General features: G+C 39.2%; 1 protein-coding gene across 2 annotated transcripts in view; it reads left to right on the top strand.

The window, feature by feature from the left end:
• RBBP5 (RB binding protein 5, histone lysine methyltransferase complex subunit) overlaps positions 1-20,867 on the top strand; it is a 32,811-nt gene extending 11,944 nt beyond the window's left edge. Inside the window, exons 4-14 of one of the 2 annotated variants that reach the window (XM_006215487.4) lie at positions 6,410-6,550; positions 7,535-7,697; positions 8,878-8,987; positions 10,051-10,170; positions 10,259-10,412; positions 10,510-10,581; positions 11,222-11,339; positions 12,638-12,707; positions 13,093-13,322; positions 14,131-14,322; positions 19,911-20,867. In XM_006215487.4, coding sequence (XP_006215549.1) covers positions 6,410-6,550; positions 7,535-7,697; positions 8,878-8,987; positions 10,051-10,170; positions 10,259-10,412; positions 10,510-10,581; positions 11,222-11,339; positions 12,638-12,707; positions 13,093-13,322; positions 14,131-14,322; positions 19,911-19,939 — 1,399 coding nt within the window. In that variant the 3' untranslated portion in view covers positions 19,940-20,867. The remainder of the gene's footprint in view (positions 1-6,409; positions 6,551-7,534; positions 7,698-8,877; positions 8,988-10,050; positions 10,171-10,258; positions 10,413-10,509; positions 10,582-11,221; positions 11,340-12,637; positions 12,708-13,092; positions 13,323-14,130; positions 14,323-19,910) is intronic. The other variant, XM_006215488.4, reaches the window with a different exon arrangement.

Genomic DNA, 20,867 nt, shown 5'->3' on the forward strand with positions numbered 1-20,867 from the left:
TCACTGTTCTTATATATTCACAGAGGAGTGCTACCATCATCACAATATAATTTTGGAACTCCTATCACTAAAAATATACATCTATTTTTATTACAAAATAATAATCATTTAGAAAATTATAAAAAGTACAGCAACGTAGAAAAAAGATAAAAGACTTTAGTCTTACCTCCCAGATATTGCTACTGTAAATATTTCGACTTGTTACTGTATGTCATTTTTAAAAAGCATAGTTTGTAATTATGCTATGTTTTATATTTTGCTTTTTTCCTCTCCAATACATTTTCCTGCTTGCGTAGCCTTTAAAAAAAAATTGTATAGCCATATATCTTCTGATAGATAAACCATAATTTACTTAACCATTTTTTTGTTTCTCTGCTCATAATGTTTAGTCAGTGTCTTTGTACATTAAGTTTTTCTCTCATATAATCATTCCTTCAGCAAATGTTGATCATGAGTTATGTACCAGGTAGTGTTCTAGGCACTGGGGACACAAGAACAAGTAAGGAGACATTCTTGATCACTAGGGGGAGGTGCCTATTCATACAGGTATATGTACTAAAGCTTTATCCATCCTATACAAGAACTATATTTGAGATTTAGTGGAGGTGAAGGTGCAGAGGAGGAAGTGATCAATTGTATTAGAAGAGAATAGTGGTCAGGAAAGTCTTCAAAGGTGAGATAATTTCTAACCTCAGACTTGTAAGATGAGTAGGTGTTTGCCAGTTGTATTCCAAGCAGAAGGCGCCGCACAGGCAGAGGCACATCAGCTTGAAATAAACATGGGAAGGTGGGGAACAGCACGAGGTTCAGATTAGCTGGATCTTGATGTGGGAAGTGTGCGATGGCAGCAGTCAAGGTAAGCTGAGGTCCTTATGGAGGATGTTACGTAGTACTGTGAATTTTAATTTTATCCTGTAGGTACTGCGAAGCTGTTAAAATTTTAGGAAGGAAAGTGACATGATGAGCTTGTTCTTTTAGAAAGGTCTCTAGAACAGCATGTAGAAAAGAGATCGAAGGGGACAGTTAATGAAGATAAGGAAAACTACGGTGGTCTAGGCTATCGATGATGAGGATGGTGGCAGCAGTAGTGGAGCTGAATGGCACAGATGTGACAAGTGGTAGAAATAAGAGATCTTAGGCGTTAATTAGATAAGGAGTGTAAGTGAAGTGAAGTAGAGAAGATAAAATGATCCTCATGTTTCTGGCTTGGATGAAGATGTTAATGTCAGATCTGAGGAGGATTTAGTGAGTTTGAGATCATGGCTGTGTGTCTCCTGTTATATTTTGTTGCAGGTATTTGTTTTCTGAGCATCTTCCCTGGAAGATGGTAAGTGCTGTGATACATGAACCTTGTCTGCCATTTGCTGCTGTGTTGCCAGCTTCTAGCATTACACCTGATACAGAGTAGGCATTCAGATACTTGGACGAATGGGGATATCTTACAGAAGATGCCCAGTAGGTGTTTGATCTATGTTTTTTCATTAGCGTAGACTTCCAAGAAGTATGTTATTACTAGGTTAAAAGGTTTGAACAATGAGAGATTTTCCCCATCTCCTGCTAACATTTAAAAAATTTTTATCACAAAACTTAATTATTAAAATCTTTAAAAATTCAAACAATTTATGAGTATATAGAGGAAAAATGAAAGCCTTCTGTCTACTCCTTGGGGTAACTTGTATTAGAGTGTGGAATATATCTTTTATTTATAAGATATATCTGTATCTCTTTCTCTGCATATATAAAAATATACATGCATATATTCATGTTTTGTTTTTTTTTAAAAATGGAGACATACTGTATATTTTGTTCTATACCTTGCTTTTCCACTTAATATATAGTGGATGTTTTTCTGTGTTGATATGTGTGTACGTGTGTACATATGATATGTACACAGTCTGATATGTAAGTATACTTATACAAACCAAAAAATTAGGAACAGTTCAATAATTTTGGTGCATATATACTAAGCAACAGTATATATAAGTATACTTACATATCAGACTTATGATGAATAGTTACGTGCATTTTGCGTTTTTCTTTTATTCAGCCTGGTTTAGAATATAACTTTACATATTATTTTCATTGTTGTAAAATATTTGAATATATTAGGGACTAAGAAAGTTTCACCTAGAGAAGTTTTGGAGGCATAATAGCTGTCTTTAATGAGCAAGACAGAAAAGTTGACCTAAGGATAAGGAGGACTGGTAGGTAGTGAACAGAATTTGTAGGAAACAAATGCTAGCTTAGAGTAGAGACAAGGTCCCAAGCAGAGGTGCCCGTGGATGGGATGAGGTGCCCATGTAAGAACTTAACCAGTGGGACTGGCCCTCTGTGGGCTTGCTGTCCTCTTCTTAGGGATGCTGCAGAAGATACCGAAGCACTGGATGCGAGCCATAGGTAGAACAAAGTGATCTTTAAGACTCTAAGATACTAGACTTAGTAAATATCCAGCTATCTTTTGGAAAGAAGTATTGTCAGATGTGAGAAAGTAAGAATATCTAACTCTCAAACTTACGGAATTTGGAATTAAAGAATATATTGTTGTTTTTAATGGGAAAACCCCTCTTGGTTTCACCTCTGATTATAATTTAATTTCTAAAATTAGATTTTCCTCTATTAGAAAGGATACACAAGCCTGCTGTGAAAAAGTTACAATGCAGAAGGATTTAAAGGAAAAATTGAATCACAGCTAACATTCTGTTCTATAGTCAGATTGTGCTGAAATGCTTACAAGAACAGTAGCAAAAGCTGTCCCTTGTTTGTTCCCACTCCCAGTATTCCAATATTGTCCCTTTCCCAGTGTACTTCCATTTTTTTGGTTTGTTTCTCTTGCTATTTGTCTTCATATTTCTAAAGTACATATGTATATTACTTTTTCTTAGTTTGTTAATTGCAAGAACTTATCCATGGACTTCTTATTAGAGTGTATATAAGTTTTAGCTCATCTTACCCTCCTGTCATCCACTGAAATTGAGTGGACCCTTGGCTTTTTTGTTATCAACCCTCAAGTTACAGCATCTGTGGGCGTCTTCTTTTTTTAGGTTCACATTTTCTAGAAGGATCCTCTTACTACCTCTCTGAGGGGTAAGCATGCCTGGGAGTGTTCTAGAGCTGCTGGGAGAGGGGCCTCTGAGTCCTCTGCGTTCAGACTTGAGTTTAGTCTCTCCACATTCACTTCCTTAGTTTGCTCCTGCCTTCCTCTGTGCCTTCAGTTCCCAGTCTGGGAATATACTTTTCTTGTCTCTGATATAAATAATTGTTAATGGTTTCTGAGCACTTACTATATTGAACTAAGAGTTTTATATATATTAATTTGAATTCTCTCAACAGTTTCAGGTAGATACTCTTATTTGTTTCCATGTTACAAATGAGGAAATTAAAGCTCAGAAAGGTTCTGTGACTTGCCTGAGATCACACAGCCTGAAAGTTGTAATGTTTACATAAATCTGACTTGAATCTTTGTCCTTAGCCATGGACCTGTGTTGCCTGTTATAAATTCTTCAGTAGCAACTCGTCTTCATTGCAAAATTTGGATAAAGACTGATTCTGGGTTTCTTTTTCTGTTTGTCCCTTCTGTTTTTCATTTCTCTGTTGTCTTTTTTGCCTTCTTGTGGGGTACTTGAACTATTTTTAGAGTTCCATTTTGATTTATCTACAGTATTTTTGAGTTTATTTCTTTGTATGGCTTTTTAATGGTTGCTAGATACTACACTGTATACAAAACTTGTTAGCCTTCTGGTGTTGACATTTTACTCATTAAAGTGAAGTGTAGAAATCTTCCCTTTCCGTCCTTCTATCCTCCCTTGTTTGTAATATAATTGTCTTAAACATTTCCTCTGCATACATTGATACCTACATAAGACAGTGTTACAATTTTTGTTTCAAACATAAAAACTCAAGAAGAAAACAATGTATTTAAAACTGTTTTACTCTTTTCATTATTCCTTCTTCCTGATGTTCTGAGATTCCTTCTGTCATTGTTTCCTTTCTGTTCAGAGAACTTCCTGAGCCATTCTTTTAGGGTAGGTCTGCTGGTGACAGATGTCTTTTGATTTTACCTATTTGTTCCTGAAGGTTATTCTCTCTGGACGTAGAATTTGGGTTGACAGTTCTTTTTTTTCAGCACTTGAAAAACATGCCACTTCCTTTTGGCCTCTAAGTTTTTTGATGAGAAATCTGCTCTCATGTGAGTTGTTCCCCTTAGGTAAGATGTCATTTCTCTGGCTGCTTTCAAGATTTTTCTCTTGGTCTTTAGTTTTCAAAGTTTGTCTCTGTGTCTCAGATTGGATTTCTTTGAGCTCATCCTATTTGAGTTTGCTCAGCTTCTTAAATCTGTGTGTTTTATATCTTTTGCCAAATTTGGGGAAATTTCAATCTTATTTCTTCAAATACTCTTAAACCTCATTCTTTCTTCTCTCCTTCCAGGACTCTGATGCCGTGGATATTAGATCTTTCGTTAAAGTCCCTCAGGTCCCTGAGCCTCTGTTCATTTTTGTATTCTGTTTTCTTTCTCTTGTTCAGATTGGGTAATTTTTATTATTCTGTCTTCCAGTTTATGGATTCTTTCCTCATTGGCTGCTGAACCCATCTTTTGAGTTTTTTATTTGAGTTACTGTATTTTTCAGTTCTAAAGTTCCTATTTGGTTCTTTTTTCCACATTTTCTATTTCTTTGCTTAGACTTTTTCGTTTGTTTCGAGCATGTTTGTAAATTGCTTGCTGAAGCATTTTAATTATGGCTGCATTAAAATCCTTGTCGGAGGATTCTGACACCTGTGCCATCTCTGTGTTAGTGTCAGATGGTTGTCTTTTCTCATTCTAGTTGAGATTTTCTTTGTTCTTGGGTTGATGGTGGTTTTCAGGTGAAACCTGGGCATTTTGGATGTTGTGTTGTGAGACTGTAGAGCTTATTTAAATCTTCCGTTTTAGCAAGCCTACTCTGACTGGTGCTGTGTGGGGTGAGCTGAGAGGGAGTGTACTGTCATCTTACTGCCCGTGGGCCGGAAGTCCAGGTTTCTCACTTGGTTTCATGATGCTGGGTCGGGTAAGAAGTTCAGGCGCCCCACTAGGCCTCCTTGGCTGATACCATCCTAGCTGGGAAGGATAGGAACGCATTATTCCTGCTCCCCATGTGGCCTGCACCACAACACTACCTTGGGGGGTCCTCATTACTGCCCGGTGGGTATGAATGTCTGCTTCCCCACCGAGCCTTCTCTGACAGCACTGTAGTTAGAGGAGAAGGGCAAGAGCGGAAGTCTAGATTCTCCATTTAGGCCTTGGTGACTGGGATGGAGGTGAGCGTTGCAGTTGTTTCTGTGATGTTTGCTGGAATAGAGTTGATTCTTGTGTAAGGAAAGTTCTCTGTCTCTGTGGACTCTCCTTTCCTGGTCCCTTGCCTAAAGAAAGCAGGCACTTGTTGAGCCTTTTTGTGTGTTGTGTGTCCATTGACGCTACTGGGTCGTTAAGCTTCTCCATCACCCGGTCCAGGATATATGAGGCCAAAGAAGATCCAGGGAACTTGTCGTGTCATTTCTCAAATCCTGCAGACCCGAGACAGTCTGTACCTTTTTACGTTTGTTTTCTATATAATGCCAGGATATTTAACTGTACTTAGTAGGAGGAATTAATTCCTTTCTTAATAATTTTAAATAGCAGATACTTTTACTGTTTTGTTTAGATTTATGATGGTGCTACTTCTAAGACAACTTTAAAAAGCTCAGATACTCCTCCCTTCCCCCACCAGAGGAAGAAAATCTGTTTTTTTGTTACATCAACACTTAAGGGCCAGCTAATTTTAGATTCTTCCAAAATGTTTGAGTGTCTTTTTTTTTTTCACTGAGCTACTTACAGTATTATCTTGAACTATTAAGAACTTCTGTGTACAAAATAAGTAAACAATTAGGCCCTACTGTTTAGCACAGGGAACTATATTCAATAGCTTGTACTAACCTATAATGAAAAAGAATATATATATATGTATAACTGAATCACTACGCTGTACACTAGAAACTAACACAACATTGTAAATCAACTATACATCAATTGAAAAAAAAAGAGGGAGGAGGGTGTAGCTCAAGTGGAAAGTGCATGCTTAACATGCACAAGGTCCTGGGTTCCATCCCTAGTACCTCCTCTAAAAATAAATAGATAAAGTAAATTACCTCCCTACTAGGTAACAAAAAGAACTTCTGTTACTAGATATGAAGGTGTCTTGAAAACATTCTTATTTATTGCTTAGTTCAGAAAGCTTGTTTTGAATTTGAGCATATGTTTAAAAAATAAGAAGATGAAGAAACATTGTTGACCCAGGCAGTAAGGGCAATAAGTCTGACACATGTATTTTTATCTATAAGGGCGATGTGATATACTGTAACTTAGGATATGTGCTAAGTTACCCTTTTTTCTTCTCAGCTGGAGCCGAGATGGTCACAAACTCGTGAGTGCATCTACTGATAACATAGTGTCACAGTGGGATGTTCTTTCCGGCGACTGCGACCAGAGGTTTCGATTCCCTTCACCCATCTTAAAAGTCCAGTATCACCCGCGAGATCAGTATGTTTAATCTGAGCTGTTCTCTCCTGGGGTGGGTCTAACTCTGTATGGATTATTTCCAGGCTCATGACAATTTCAGTTTAAGGTTTTAGGAGGCAAAAGCACATAGCTCTTCAAACCTCTTCTATATAAAATAATCTATTTAGGTTGGTTCTACAGAATAGATTTTAAAGAGGCTGTTGTTATAGTTATAATTTAAAACTGGCCTTTATTAATTAAGACTTCGGAGCGGGGGGGTATAGTTCAGTGGTAGAGCATGTGCTTAACATGCACAAGGTCCTGGGTTCAATCCCTCGTACCTCCTCTAAAAATAAATAAACCTAATTACCTTCCCCCACCACCGAAATAAAATAATTAAATAATACAATAATAAATAAATTAATTAAATATTTTTTAAAAAGACTTTGGAAATGGGCAAAGGTAGAATTAGGTGTGATAACTAACCGTTCCTTAGCCCAGGGCTTTTGCCCTGATTATTTGAATTTCTTTAGTAAGGGAAACAGTTCATTATTAAAACTATGTTTAAGAAAAAGAGTTATCTACCATTCTATTACAGAGATGTAACTATTTTCATGTCTTTGGGTTCTCTTTCAGTCAAGTTCTCTGTAAGTGTAAAGTTTATTGTGTAGAGCTTTATAGCTCACAAAGCGTTTGTGTATATTAGATGTATATAAACATGTATTTTTTACATAGTTTTAATTAGTATTTTGCTTTTTCACTGTATTTCTTACGTGTTTTACGAGTTTTCTACATCTTCATATTTATTCTTATTGATTACATTTTATTTTGTCAAGGTAGAATTCCATAACTTTAACTCAGTCACTTCCCTATTATTAGAAATTAAGTTTAGGCTTTTTCACTATTTTAAATATCCTTGGGCTGGGAGAGTTGATGAGGTGGTAGATCGGAATTAGGGAAAGGGGCGGAGAATCAGCCTTCTGATACCAAAGCAACAGCCAATGTACTGTTCATATTTTTAAACAGGAACAAGGTTCTCGTGTGTCCCATGAAATCTGCTCCTGTCATGTTGACCCTTTCAGATTCCAAACATGTTGTTCTGCCGGTAGACGATGACTCCGATTTGAACGTGGTTGCATCCTTTGATAGGCGAGGAGAATATATCTATACAGGAAATGCAAAAGGCAAGGTGAGCCTCGAAGCTTACAAGCTGGTGAATAAGCATCTGCCATCCTGTGCATTGGCTCATTTCACGTTTACTTGTTCCCCTTCCTTTGAAATGTCTTTCATCCCTGGGCTAAGAATGCCTCCTGCCCGTGACAAATGCAGCCTGTTCTTTTCTCGTGCCTTAATAATTTCTGTTCTTTGGATTTAGAGTGGTCAGAGATTATTTGGCCTAGAAGAGGATGGAGGGCCTTTACTGGCCTTTACTAGTAACGAAGGGCCATTGCTAAATTATAAAATTTAAAAATCACATCATCAGATGGAATACTGCTGATAAAATGTCTAATATCTTGGTCTGAAAATACTGTATAATTTAGGGTAGCTCAGTCTATAGGTGAGCTTTGGGATCCTTTTAAGCTTATTAGCATTTGTAGTTCCATTAGATACTTCGGTTTTTTTGTTTTTTTGTTTTTTTTTCCCCACTGGCTCACATGGGCTAGGACAATTTCATGGCTACTTTAGAGAGTGCCAGTTTTTTTTTTAAATTGTAGTAAAATTCAGGTAACAAAATTTACCATCTTACCGATTCTTAAGTGTATAGTTTGGTGGTATAAAGTACATTCATATTGGTGTGCAACCAGCACTGTCATTTATCTCCAGAGCTCTTTTTATCTTGCACTCAGTCTTGTACTCACTAAATAATAAACTTGCTGTTCCCTCCTCCCTTTCAACCCCTGGAAACCCTCATTCTACTTTCTGTCTCTGAGTTTGGCTACGCTAGTACTTCAGATAACTGGACTCATCCAATATTTGGTTTTTCGTGACTGGTGTATTTCACTTAGCACAGTGTCCTTAAGATTCATTCATGTTGTAGCATGTGTCAGACTTTCCTTCCTTTTCAAGTCTGAATATTGAATAATATTCATTGTGTGTATATAGCACATTTTGTGTGTCCATTCATCTGTTGATGGATACTTGGGTTGCTTCTACTTTTTGACCATTGTGGGTAATGTTAAACATTATATTTAAAGAATGAGTTAAGACACTGTCCTTTAATTGAAGAGGTCAAAGGCCATACCAGTTAATCAAGTTGAATACATGGGAATAGAGATATTTATATTTTTACCCAATTTTAGAAGCAGAAGCCAGATCTAATTATTGTAAGTTATCAGAATACTTACTTTTTTTTCTCTTTTAAACTTTAGATTTTGGTCCTAAAGACAGATTCTCAGGATCTTGTTGCTTCATTCAGAGTAACAACTGGAACAAGCAATACCACAGCCATTAAGTCAATAGAGTTTGCCCGGAAAGGGAGGTGAGTGAGACCTGTCTTTTTAGGAACAGTTTTAAAAGTGAGTAGAATGCAGAAACACATTGAGAGTCACAGTTTCTGTGTAATTATACTTAAATTTTTAAAACATTTACTTAAAAAATAGTTACTATAAACTGTCACTATCTGGTTCTTAAGTTTATAAAATTTACTGCATTTGAGCCAGCAGTCACATCTTGAGATTAACAGGCAGTTCCTTTACAGAAAGGATATCTGAGTGGTCTGTGCTTAGAACCAAAATACCAGGCACATGGTAAGCACTGGGAAAAGATTACTGTCTTATAATTAGAACTGAGATCACAGAATTCACACGGTAACTAAATATGCACTTTACTTACATAAAACCTGTTTTAAACCCTTTTAATTTCAGGTGTTTTTCTGATAAGTTTGGTTACCCAGCTAGAAGTTGATACACATATCAACAGAAACAAGAGAAAAAGAGATTGTCAGTAAGAGAGATAATAGTCATCCTATTTTGTATAGAAACACCATACACACTTAGAGGACATTCATATTCAAATTCTCTGGAATTAAGAAGTTAGTTCATGAAGTCTGTAAGAAGGTAGTAAAATGATTTGTATTCTAGACAGATTTCCAGCACTTTCAGTGTCTTTACAGTAAAAAATTGGGCAATCCAAAATGATATATTTAGTTTATTAGCTCATTAAGAAGAGTGTATTGTATATGAAAGAGGCCAGAGAAATGAAGTATTTATGTATATTTGTTTAACTGTAAGCTTGTGAATTCCGGAAGCTGGTTTCAATTTAGAGGTTTGGGGTTTTAGTCAAATACCAATGATTAGTTTGTGCATGTAGGGTTCAGGGGTACGTGGGAAGGATAAAACGTTTTCTCACTTCACATTGGATTTTGGCTTGGAAAGTGACAGGGAGATAAGTACTCTAGTCTGTTACTTAGAGTTTTACTCACTCTCTCCCTAACTTGATAGTTGTCTTATGGTACGTACTGTTCTAAGTAACTGGTAGTAATGGAAAATGTTAACAGGAACGGATTTCTGACCCTGATGTTGTTATTTTTATCCTTTTCGTAGTTGCTTTCTAATTAACACAGCAGATCGAATCATCAGAGTCTATGATGGCAGAGAAATCTTAACCTGTGGAAGGGATGGAGAGCCTGAGCCCATGCAGAAATTGCAGGACTTGGTGAATAGGTGTGTATCACACCCTAGAAGAATGCGTGCTAATTCATGACCTGGGGTCAGTTTCCGGTTCTCCTTGGGTACTTTCTTTGTCCTTTAGGACCCCATGGAAGAAGTGTTGTTTCTCTGGGGATGGGGAATACATCGTGGCAGGTTCAGCCCGGCAGCATGCCCTGTACATCTGGGAGAAGAGCATTGGGAACCTGGTGAAGATTCTCCACGGGACCAGAGGAGAACTCCTCTTGGACGTAGCTGTGAGTAGAATGAGAGGTTGCTGTTGTTACTTACACAATACAGAAAATCTTGGATTCATTCTTAGAACTGATTTTTCTTTGCTTCATTAAAATTCAGTGGCATCCTGTTCGACCGATCATAGCATCCATTTCCAGTGGAGTGGTATCGATCTGGGCACAAAATCAAGTCGTAAGTATTTTCCTGGTTTAATTGCTTTGAAACTAGATATTCTTTCTTTTTTATCAAAGAACCTTACAAATACTAAGCCAAAAATTACTTTCTTTTCCATGTGATTCTTCTAATCTAATTAAATATTTCAGTGCAGTTAGTTTTGCTTTATTTTAATGGGAAAGTTTTGGTCCAGAGCCAGTTTACTAGTGTACCAGGAGGAAGTCTAGTTTACTTTCTGGGACATTTTTTATGTTTTTTTATTGCTTATCTGAGATAGACTTTTCTTTTGCTTTTCTTATTTCCAGCTCAGTTAGCTTCTGTTTTACATCTTCGTTTTCTTTTAAACACCTTTAATTATATTTGTAATCAACATACTCATAAGAAAACATTTTACCACAGAATTTTATCTTAAAAAGATTAAAGAAGGCAGTTTTTTATGAAAGAACTATAGTTAATAGCTTGGAATGTTTAAGATAGGAAATACCTTAAGGTAGTATAGTAAAACCTATAGATACCTAATTTTTTATTATCTGCTAAATTTGATCTCAGAATTTTAAGTCTCTTTCATGCTCAGATCTTTCATTTATGTCATTAATGTCTAGATTACAGACTATTGCTGTCTCACATGGTTGAGTCGTATGTTTTGCTTGTGGCATAGGAAAATTGGAGTGCATTTGCGCCAGACTTCAAAGAATTGGATGAAAATGTAGAATATGAAGAAAGGGAATCAGAGTTTGATATTGAAGATGAAGATAAGAGCGAGCCCGAGCAGACAGGTAATATTCCTCAATTGGAGGTAGTATTTCCCAAAGGAAAAAAATGATTGTTTTCCTCAGTGTTCATTCTTAATTTGTGTTGAAAATTTATTTCAACACTTAGTCTAAAGTGTCATTTTTTTTCCCTAAGCTTACACAGTTGTGACTGTTTTTAGAATCTTGGTTTGTAAGGCGTTGACTAAGGTCATACAGGGGCATCACTGGGGTTCAAGCAACTCCTTTAACGTTTCACTTTGTATTTCCTGACTAATTGCAGATGATTGAATGAGGACTTGCTTGCAGCACCTAGCAAAGCCACCCACACATGCTGGGTGCTCAGCTGGTGTCAGGTGTTGTCCCTCCTCTGTCAGTAAGAAGAGGGTAAGAGCATGGGCTCTGGAGTAAGACTGCCTTGGGCAGAATACTTCCTCTTTAAACCTGAACTTCCTCATCTGTGAAGTAGGGGTAATGACAGTACCTGCCTTTTAGGGCTGTGGCGAATAAGTGAGATGATTCGTGTAAGGCACTCACAGTAGTGTCTAGGCCACAATGAGCATTCAGGTGTTATTTTCTATTATCATTACGATTGTGATCATTGTTACTCTTATTTCTTGGCTTCTAAACGTCTAGATAGGAAGCTCCTTGAGAATAAACATTTGACTTTATTTCCCATGGTGTCTGAACACAGGGCTTTACATCTGGCAGGGGTTTGTGTGTTTGAATGCTTCGCGTGCCCAGTTGGCACTGTCAGTGAGTAGTTAATGTCATGGGTCACTGCCTCCTGTGGCACTTGGTGGTGCCAGGAATCAGGGAATTGAGATTGAGGTTAGTTCTCTCCCAATTCAGCTTCGAAGTGCTGGTCCTCACTTTTGTGATACTAGGTAACTTACGTGCCTCATGTGTCTTAGGAAGACCACAGGTTCCAGGATATTCTGGTTTCTGTGGGTGTTACTGGACTGTGGTGTGAGACCTTCCCAAACTTCTACGTAGGTGGTTTCCCCTTCCCATCTCCTCAGCGCACTGCATACACCTGTACTGTAGCCCTTGCTGTATTGAACTGAAGTTATCTGTGTCTATCTCCCCAGTTAGACTTACGAAGCTTTTACTGAAGGACTGTTCCCAGCTTTCTTGGGCATTGCTCTATTCCTAGTGCCTAGCATATGATGGAAATTCAGCACATATTTGCTGAATGACTAAGTGAAATGAAGTGTTTGGTTTTCCTCCTTTGTGTCTCCTGGGTTTCAGTCTCTGACAGCCATAGCTGCATGTAAAAAGCAGTTTTCCACTTCTCACACCTCTGCCGTGTTTCTGTCCTGCAGGGGCTGATGCTGCAGAGGACGAGGAAGTGGATGTCACCAGTGTGGACCCTATTGCTGCCTTCTGTAGCAGGTGAGCCACCGCTGAAGGCTGGGCCTTGGGACGCTCCTCCTCCTCAGTCTCTGGTGCTGTGCCGCTCAGCTCCCGGCTGTTCCTTCAGTCCCATCTGCTTGTTTGCTCAAAGAGATAACTCCTTTGGTGTATACGATATCCCTTCTCTTCTCCATTGGTAGAAAATCTTAAGAAAGGCTTTGCCATTTATGCCATTTATTTTTTCTACTGATTTTATTAACCATGTTGTCTGATTTCCTTTTACTTGTCTTGACTTTCTTAAAATTTCAGACCCATACCTGTTGCTTATGGTTAATGTAGATGATTCTGCCCTAGAGGAAGGGTTCATGGTTTAAGCAACTTTCTCCTCTTTTTCCTGTCCCTTTTCTGATCCTGTTCCAAATAGTGATGAAGAGCTGGAAGATTCAAAGGCTCTGTTATATTTACCCATTGCCCCTGAGGTAGAAGACCCAGAAGAAAATCCATATGGCCCCCCACCAGATGCAGTCCAAACCTCCCTGATGGACGAAGGGGCTAGTTCAGAGAAGAAGAGGCAGTCTTCAGCAGATGGGTCCCAGCCACCTAAGAAGAAACCCAAAACCACCAATATTGAGCTGCAAGGAGTACCAAATGATGGTAAGGGCTGTGTCCTCTCTCTCCCGCCTGATGGACACGACTCTTTATTCTCCAGCACGATCTGGAGATTCCCATTCGGGTGGTTTTTTCCCTTAAAGGAATTTCCCCATGAGTGTTCAGTGCATTACAGCTTTGTAATAATTTGATCTGCTTTCACTTCTCTTTTAAAATAGGGGCGATTTTGCTCTCGATATTCTGCCCAAGATGGCACACTTTAAGTCTTCTGACATCTGGTGCAGAGCTTGTGTCAATGCCACTCTTCTTCCCCCAGCTCTTCCCCCAAGATTCTCATTAGGTGGTGGGGTGCTAGTCAGACGTGGACAATCTTTCTTCGTCCTACCTACTTTTACAGTCTGACTCTGGAAGCCTTTTTAATCCCGTTACAGAGTCTGAATTCTTACCCTGGTCTGTCAGGTTCCGAAGCTCATTCCCTTTCTGCTGGCACATGCCATTGTGCACATGTGCGTTGCTGTGCTGGCTTGTGTGAAAAAGCACCAGCGTGCCTTTCAGCTGCCTTTTCCATCTGGAGTCGCTGTGGCTTGGTGTGAACCACGTAGGCCATGTGTATTTGGCCAAGCAACTGCTTCTCACTTAGTGACCACTCTTACAGTTTCATAACTAATAAGCAAAGCAAAATTTTCTCCTCCTATTAGTGGACCTGGGACCCAAGAGCAGGATTCTTTGCTCATGGATAGGTAGCATGGCATGTGCTCATGTGCTCTTTGCTCATGGATAGGTAGCATGGCATGTGGGGTGATGGGACTGGTAGTGTGTGGATTCCTTGCCATGCTTCTCTGTCCTTTTCCAGAAGTCCATCCACTACTGGGTGTGAAGGGGGATGGCAAATCCAAGAAGAAGCAAGCAGGCCGGCCTAAAGGATCAAAAGGTAAAGAGAAAGATTCTCCATTTAAACCGAAACTCTACAAAGGGGACAGAGGTTTACCTCTGGAAGGATCAGCGAAGGGTAAAGTGCAGGCGGAGCTCAGCCAGCCCTTGACAGGTAAGGACGCACTGGGGGCGCTGTCTGGCTTGCTTCGTGGCCTTGCTTTGTACAGCCCCTGACTCCGTTTAACTGCAGCATTTTTCCCTCCCTTCCCTCCTTTTTCCCAGTGGTAGATATTCTTTGAGTTTTAAGCTGCTGCTTAGGGCAGGCTAAACCAGATTTGGCTTAATTCAGTGGCTCTTAACCTTGGTCCATAACTAGGTTTCAAGGGATCTCCATTCCCTTGGTCTTATATACAAAACACTTTGTGAATATTTTTGTGGGGAAGATGCCTGTATGTTTCACCAGATTCCTGTAGGAATCCATGACCCGAGAAAGGGTAAGAACCCCTGGTTTAATTCATTTTTTCATCTGTGTTTGCTCCTAGGTTTTTTGTTTTGTTTTGTCTCAAATGAAAGAGCCAGGCAGATAACCAGAAATAAGAGTTTCTTTATGTGCCCCTGACTGTTTATCTGTAACATCTTTTTTCTTTCTCTTTAATTATTCAAATCCCAGGATGGTGTTTTTCTCTTTCCCAGTAGCTTAGAATCAATGATGGTGTTTATCTCTCTCCCAGTAGCCTAACAAGCAATTGTTAGTAGTGCTGTCATGTTAAGGAACAAGATGAGGTGTTCTGTTTTTTCAAACAGGAAGAGATTACCAAAAAGACAGAAACTATGTAGCTGCTTCACACCTAAACTAAACCTCTTGAAACTTGCTGAGTTTTCTCACTTTTATATGATTGAGGGATTTTTATTGGGAGATAGAGAACAGTTTCAATTTCCTATCAAATACTTGGGAATCTAGGTTAAGTGGCCTCTTGTTTGTAAAATAGTAATCAAATTAGAGTCCATTTCTACTCAAACATTGTTTTTGTTTTGTTTTACATATCGACACTGCTTTAGTTAATACAGTATTCTCAATTTTCTGTGACTCTGTCGGTAGATTCAGAGGCAGGACTGACAAAATACTAGTGGTTGTATTTAGGGTTTTTTTCCCCCTTTTTAATATTTTAATTTAAATATGTTAATCCAAATGCGATGGTAGACACTAGAATGCAGAATTCCTAAAATTGTTTAATCATTGTGAACATGATTTCTCTTCTGCAGAGAAGCTGAAGCAGACTCAATTACTCATCATTTTGTGTATTCCCACTCAAATTCACTATATTTAGACTTAAGTTTTTCACAGTCCAACACTACACCGCTGAGCAGCAGCATTTTTCCCCAAAAGTATTTATGGCGCTCCGCTGATCACAGGGCTATGTCTGTATATGTTAAAAAATGGCCTGGAGAGTTAAATAGGCATTGCCAACCACGATTGCAGTTAACTAATGTAAATGAAAATGATGCTTCCGTAATCTGCTTCTTGCATAAGCTGCTGCCACTACAGAAGAAACAGTTTAAAGTTTAAATAGATTTCCTTGGCTCCAAGAGCCGAAATGCTTCAGGCTGATTTAAAATACGGCCAAACATATTAAATTAATTGAAATTCTCTAGGACATACTTTCCCAGTGTCTTCAGAATCTGTCTGTAATTAATCATATACTTTTTTATACGAAGTGTGTGGTAAATAAACCATTTGAAGTTTTTAAAAACTAAACATTTTTTTCTCTATAATACAGTGATTTCAACTTTTAATTACAGCTGATATGGTCACTAACAGTAGCTAAACTTTTCTGCATTTTCCAAATTGGGTTTTTGTCAAAGGTGCCATGAAGTACTGTTACATTTTACAGCCTAAAGTGTAACAGTGGTGTTTTTCAGCTATGCTTCAGAAGCATCTAAATGTTGGACAGTTTACTTAGCTGTAAAGGAATGGGCCTTTTTATTCCCTGAAGTTCTCAAAATACTGCACTGAAATTTTAAGTTGTGTGTAAAAGACACAGTTTAGGGCTTGTACAAGTCAGCATTTCAGAGCTCCTTCTAGCAAGAGTGGGTGTCGTTATCAAGGGCCTGTTAGAAGTTTATTCCCACTCACTTAGCTGAGAAGGTACCAACCTCATTAAAGGCTGGAACTTCTATCTTGAAATAGCAGGCTGCTTCAGGCTGGATATTTTATTTTCTACATTGTTTTTATCAGGCACTTGAGTTGGTCAGCCTTAAATAGAGACAACCATTTTAATGGCTTCGCCCTTTAAAAAGGAGTAGAGGAGACGTTTGTGGGGGAGGGTAGAGCTCAGTGGTAGAGCGCATGCTTAGCATGCAGAAGGTCCTGGGTTCAATCCCCAGTACCTCCATTAAAAAAAAAGAAAAGGAAAAAAAAACATTAAAAATAAATAAATAAAATAAAAATAAAATTTATTTAAAAAAACAAAAAGGACTAGAGACTTTTACATAACAGGGCCAGAGTGATGGTACGCTGACACCACACAGACAAGACAACTGCAGAGATTACAGCAAACATTTTATCATCTTGTCATGATTGTGTGCACTGCATACTTCGCCATTTAATCTGTACTTCCTTCTTCCCATTTTCTCCTTTCTTCTCCGGCCTTGGTTCCTTGGCCTTTTCCTGAATGGAAATCTCCAAAACTGAAATGGCCAGGTCAAGCTCCAGAGTGTGCTGAGTGTTTTGAGGCCATTAAGATTAAGCCTCAAAAGGGACATTGTGGTTTAGTCCCAAGATTTCCCAGAAGGGCTGTACCCAGCTTTATCGACTAGCTGCAGTGCAGTTTGGGTCTTTATGAAGGCTGAATCTGGGGGAGAGTGGTGAAACTGAGTATCACATAATGCCATCAGAAGTCTCAGTTTCAGGACAGCCTATCATGCCTTCTGTGTTGGGCGTCTTTGGGCGAGGGTGGGGCTTCATCCAACACTGTATTTGGCTTGGAGGGCCTAGAGCAGGCAGAGGCTGGCTGACCCATGCTCCCCAAGGCCTCCGAGGTAAAAACTCTCTGGTGTTTATTTTTCATGTTTTCCCACACCTTGGAGATTTTCAGTAGAAAGCAGCATGCTGTCATTGCGGATTTTCCACCAGATATTAAGAAATGAATCCTGATCCTACATTACTGAAGCTGGACCATCTTCAAAGATCAGTTCAGTCTGACAGGTCTATTTGTAGATTCAGTGCTTTATGGACCTCCCCTCCCTACAAATGCCTTATTTTTATATGAGAGTCAACTTATTTGAAGGCAGAATTATAGGTGAAGGCTGTGTTGCAGCTCAAGTTAGATAAATGCCAGCTGTTTAACATCTGCAATTGATCAGTTATTTCAACAGACCCTGATTAGCCCTGACACAGTGGCTACAGTCCGGTGCATGTTGCAACAGGAGATTATGCATTTCAGGGGACAGTTGGAAGACATATAGACCACCATAGAAGTAGACCGCCTGGAACGAGCTGTAGAAAATTCTTCCCTATCAAACAGCTCATTGGTATTAGAAACTACCGGTGGACTGACATCCATGAAGACACACTTTCTGTGATGAGTGAGGACCCATCAGTGAAGCTTGGTGAGGGTAACCCTGAGCTGGGGACTTTCCGGGAAGTCCGGATTGACGTAGCACCATCTGTCAGATTCCCCCCAGTTACTTGTCCAGAGGACAGTCCTCAGGATAGAAACTTGAGCGATGAGGAGAACCACCAGTGTTCCAGTTGCCCTGTGACTGAGTGCTCAGGGATTGCCCAAGAACTAGGAGTCCTTGGCAGTAAACATCAGTGTGTTTGTAACAAGTGTGACAGAGTTGTGGTCTGTCACGTATGTGGTCTGAAGGCCTTGTGGGATGGTGGGCCTGAAGGGGGTGGTGTGCATCTGGGTCTGTTGGGGGTGACAAAGGCCAGAATGAGCAGAGGTGTCACTTCTGGGGAGCGACAGACCTTGTGCAGGTTTTACTGCCTTTGGTGGCACGACTGCCCTTCTGGTGCTGGCCGACCACCCTGGGCCTCTGAACCATACCCTGTTTGCTTACTGAATCTGTGATTGTCTTAAATGACTGGTAGGGTTTCCCCCCCTTTCGTTTCCCTTAAAAAAAAAAAAATGATCGGTCTCTCAGATTAATTTATGAATTCCTGCTAAAATCAGATGGCTAGATGGATATGTTTCTCATTCTTTGTGGTCTTAGATGACAAAGGTCACGTTAAAAACTTAATACCCAATTGGCCACCCTGACTTGGCTGCTTTTGGGGGGTACCAGTAACATCTGTTCATCATGAACTGAATTTTTCTTCATTTTGTATTGCTGGAGATTTCCATCACGTTACAGCTGAATGGTAACATATCTTTGGGGCAGATTTTTAACAACAGGTCTTCTCCTTTGTTGCCATTTCTGTCTGTCTTATCTTGCTCCTAGACCTGCTTGCTCTTGTTTTGGTTTGTTGCCTGATGCCTCATCGAGCTTTGTTTTTGGTCTGTTCACAGGAAACAGGATGATACAGAAACATTAACTGACCTCAGATAATCAGTATAATGTAGCTCATTAGTCATCTTGAGTGCAAGCCACTTTTTCCTTATGATTTTGGCTTTAAATGTCAATGTTGTATTCATTTTTAAACTGTTAAAGCTAGATTGGTCAGCGTACCTGTGGAAAAGATCAGGAAAACTAGCCTTAAAGTGTTAAAGGCATGATATTGAGTCCTGTGGAGTAGATTCTTTTATCTCAAGATCAAAAATAAAAAAATCAATCCAAAAGATTACTGCCTTTTATGTTGAGAGATCTGAAAAACAGATGCTTAAATACACTTTTTATCCTACTGAACTACATATACAGTTTAAATTTGATTTTTAACACGTAGCATCCAGGAGAATTTGTATCTCATAATTTCAGTCTGTTCTCAGGCAAATCAGAATTTATTTTTATTGCCAGTTCTCATCGGTGCTTGAACTTTAAAAATCCACTTAAAAGCAAAGTTTACAAACAGGTACTTTTCTTTCCTAACTTGGGCAATTATTTTTAACCATTTTCACCTTCAAGTGGCATGTTCTTCCCCATTTCACATAACACTGGGAGGTTTTTTTCACCTTGTTCTCTTTTTACACTTCCTAGTTAATATTTCACAGCAGCCCATTTAAGGATGTCCCTCAGAGATTGAACAGCTTCTATGGAGTAATCAGGGAAGTGTTCATTTGATTTTACTGCAGAGGATTTTATGTATTGATCAACTGTTGGCTTGTAGAAATGCCGACGATAGTTTTCATTAATATCTCACAGTATTTGGGATTCTGAGGTGATGAGAGTTACCACCTGAGGAACTGGGGTTTTCGGAAAAGGGTTTGTTCCTCACCATTAATCATTTAGTGGCGAATTGGTCTAATATATGAAAGACTGAAAGAAGCAGTACCCTAGAACGTCCTGTACCTACTGTGCTTTTTGGAATATAAAGCATTATTTGTTAACACCCTGGAGAACGGTTAGCAGCTTGGAAATTGTGTAGGACTCTGATCATTTTGCCTTTTTTCCCCTCTTCGGGGCAATGGTGAGAAAAGAACTGGGGTTGGGGTTTATTTTTGCTTCAATAAAGAGTAATGGGGTTGGCTTTAAAGGGGGGAAATTCTTAGCCCGCGTGTGCTTGTACGCATCATCCAGCATCTGTCACTGTATCTGTTCTTGGAAGTAACTGGTCTAAGTTGATACTGAAAGAAATCTTTTTGTTTCTAATCTCTTTAGCAGGGGGAGCAATCTCAGAACTGTTATGAAGACCCTGGAAGTTCTTCGTTCTTCCCTCCTTTGCCATCATGTGGCCTCTGGACACTGTGGTCAGTCATTTGAGATTGACTTTAATTTAAAACAAAGGCCTCTGTCTTCCACCCAGGAGGTGGAAGGAGTGAATTTTATGTTTGAATGAAGAAGTGAATTATGGAAGAAGAGTATACGTCCCTTCCCTTTCAAGCATAAGTCCAAATAGGCTCTCAGGAATGAGGATTTGTGAAGACATCAAACAGGAGTTTTGACTCATTTAAACTTTGATGCTTGTTGTGTTGCTGGAGAAGAGATTCCTGTTCTGCTTGTCTGTCTTTGCTGCGCCCAGCATCATTTCGGCCTGTCATTTCCGGTCTCCCACTGGCCTGCCCTCCTCAGTGCATGTCCTTGAGTGACCTGTTCTTATCTGAAATTTTGCTGCCTGTAACCTAGAAAAACTTCTGTTGCACATTCTTCCTTCCGTTTTTAAACTCACCCTCTCACCAGATACCTCCTGTGTTTCTATATTGTGTCACAAAGGATGGGCAAAAAAGAAAGTGCTTGAAGAATTTCAGATTTTTCTGAAACGTAAGAAAGATAAGAAAGGCCCCCCTCTCTTTAACATACTGTAGCATTTTGCTCAAGAAGCTGGGCTGTAAGAGGGTCGGGTTTTTCTCTATTTTCTTTTCATCACGTTTCCCTCCAGGATTGGTTCACTCTCATTAAGCATGACTTTTGAAGACAGCTGGTTGCATTGTCTCCAGCAAAGAATCATCAGCAGTTTATGCTGCTTTACCTGTACTGGCTTCCAGCGATGGAACCAGACCAAGGTGTCTCTCAGCAGGCTTCTTTTTTATTGGGGTGGGGGAAATCTATGCAAGGACTAAAATAAAACCGTCTAGAATCAAAGCGGCAACAACACAGTTCAAATCAAAAATCAAGAAA

The sequence above is a fragment of the Vicugna pacos genome, chromosome 23 (assembly GCF_048564905.1).
Source record: "Vicugna pacos chromosome 23, VicPac4, whole genome shotgun sequence".
Taxonomy (NCBI): Eukaryota; Metazoa; Chordata; class Mammalia; order Artiodactyla; family Camelidae; genus Vicugna; species Vicugna pacos.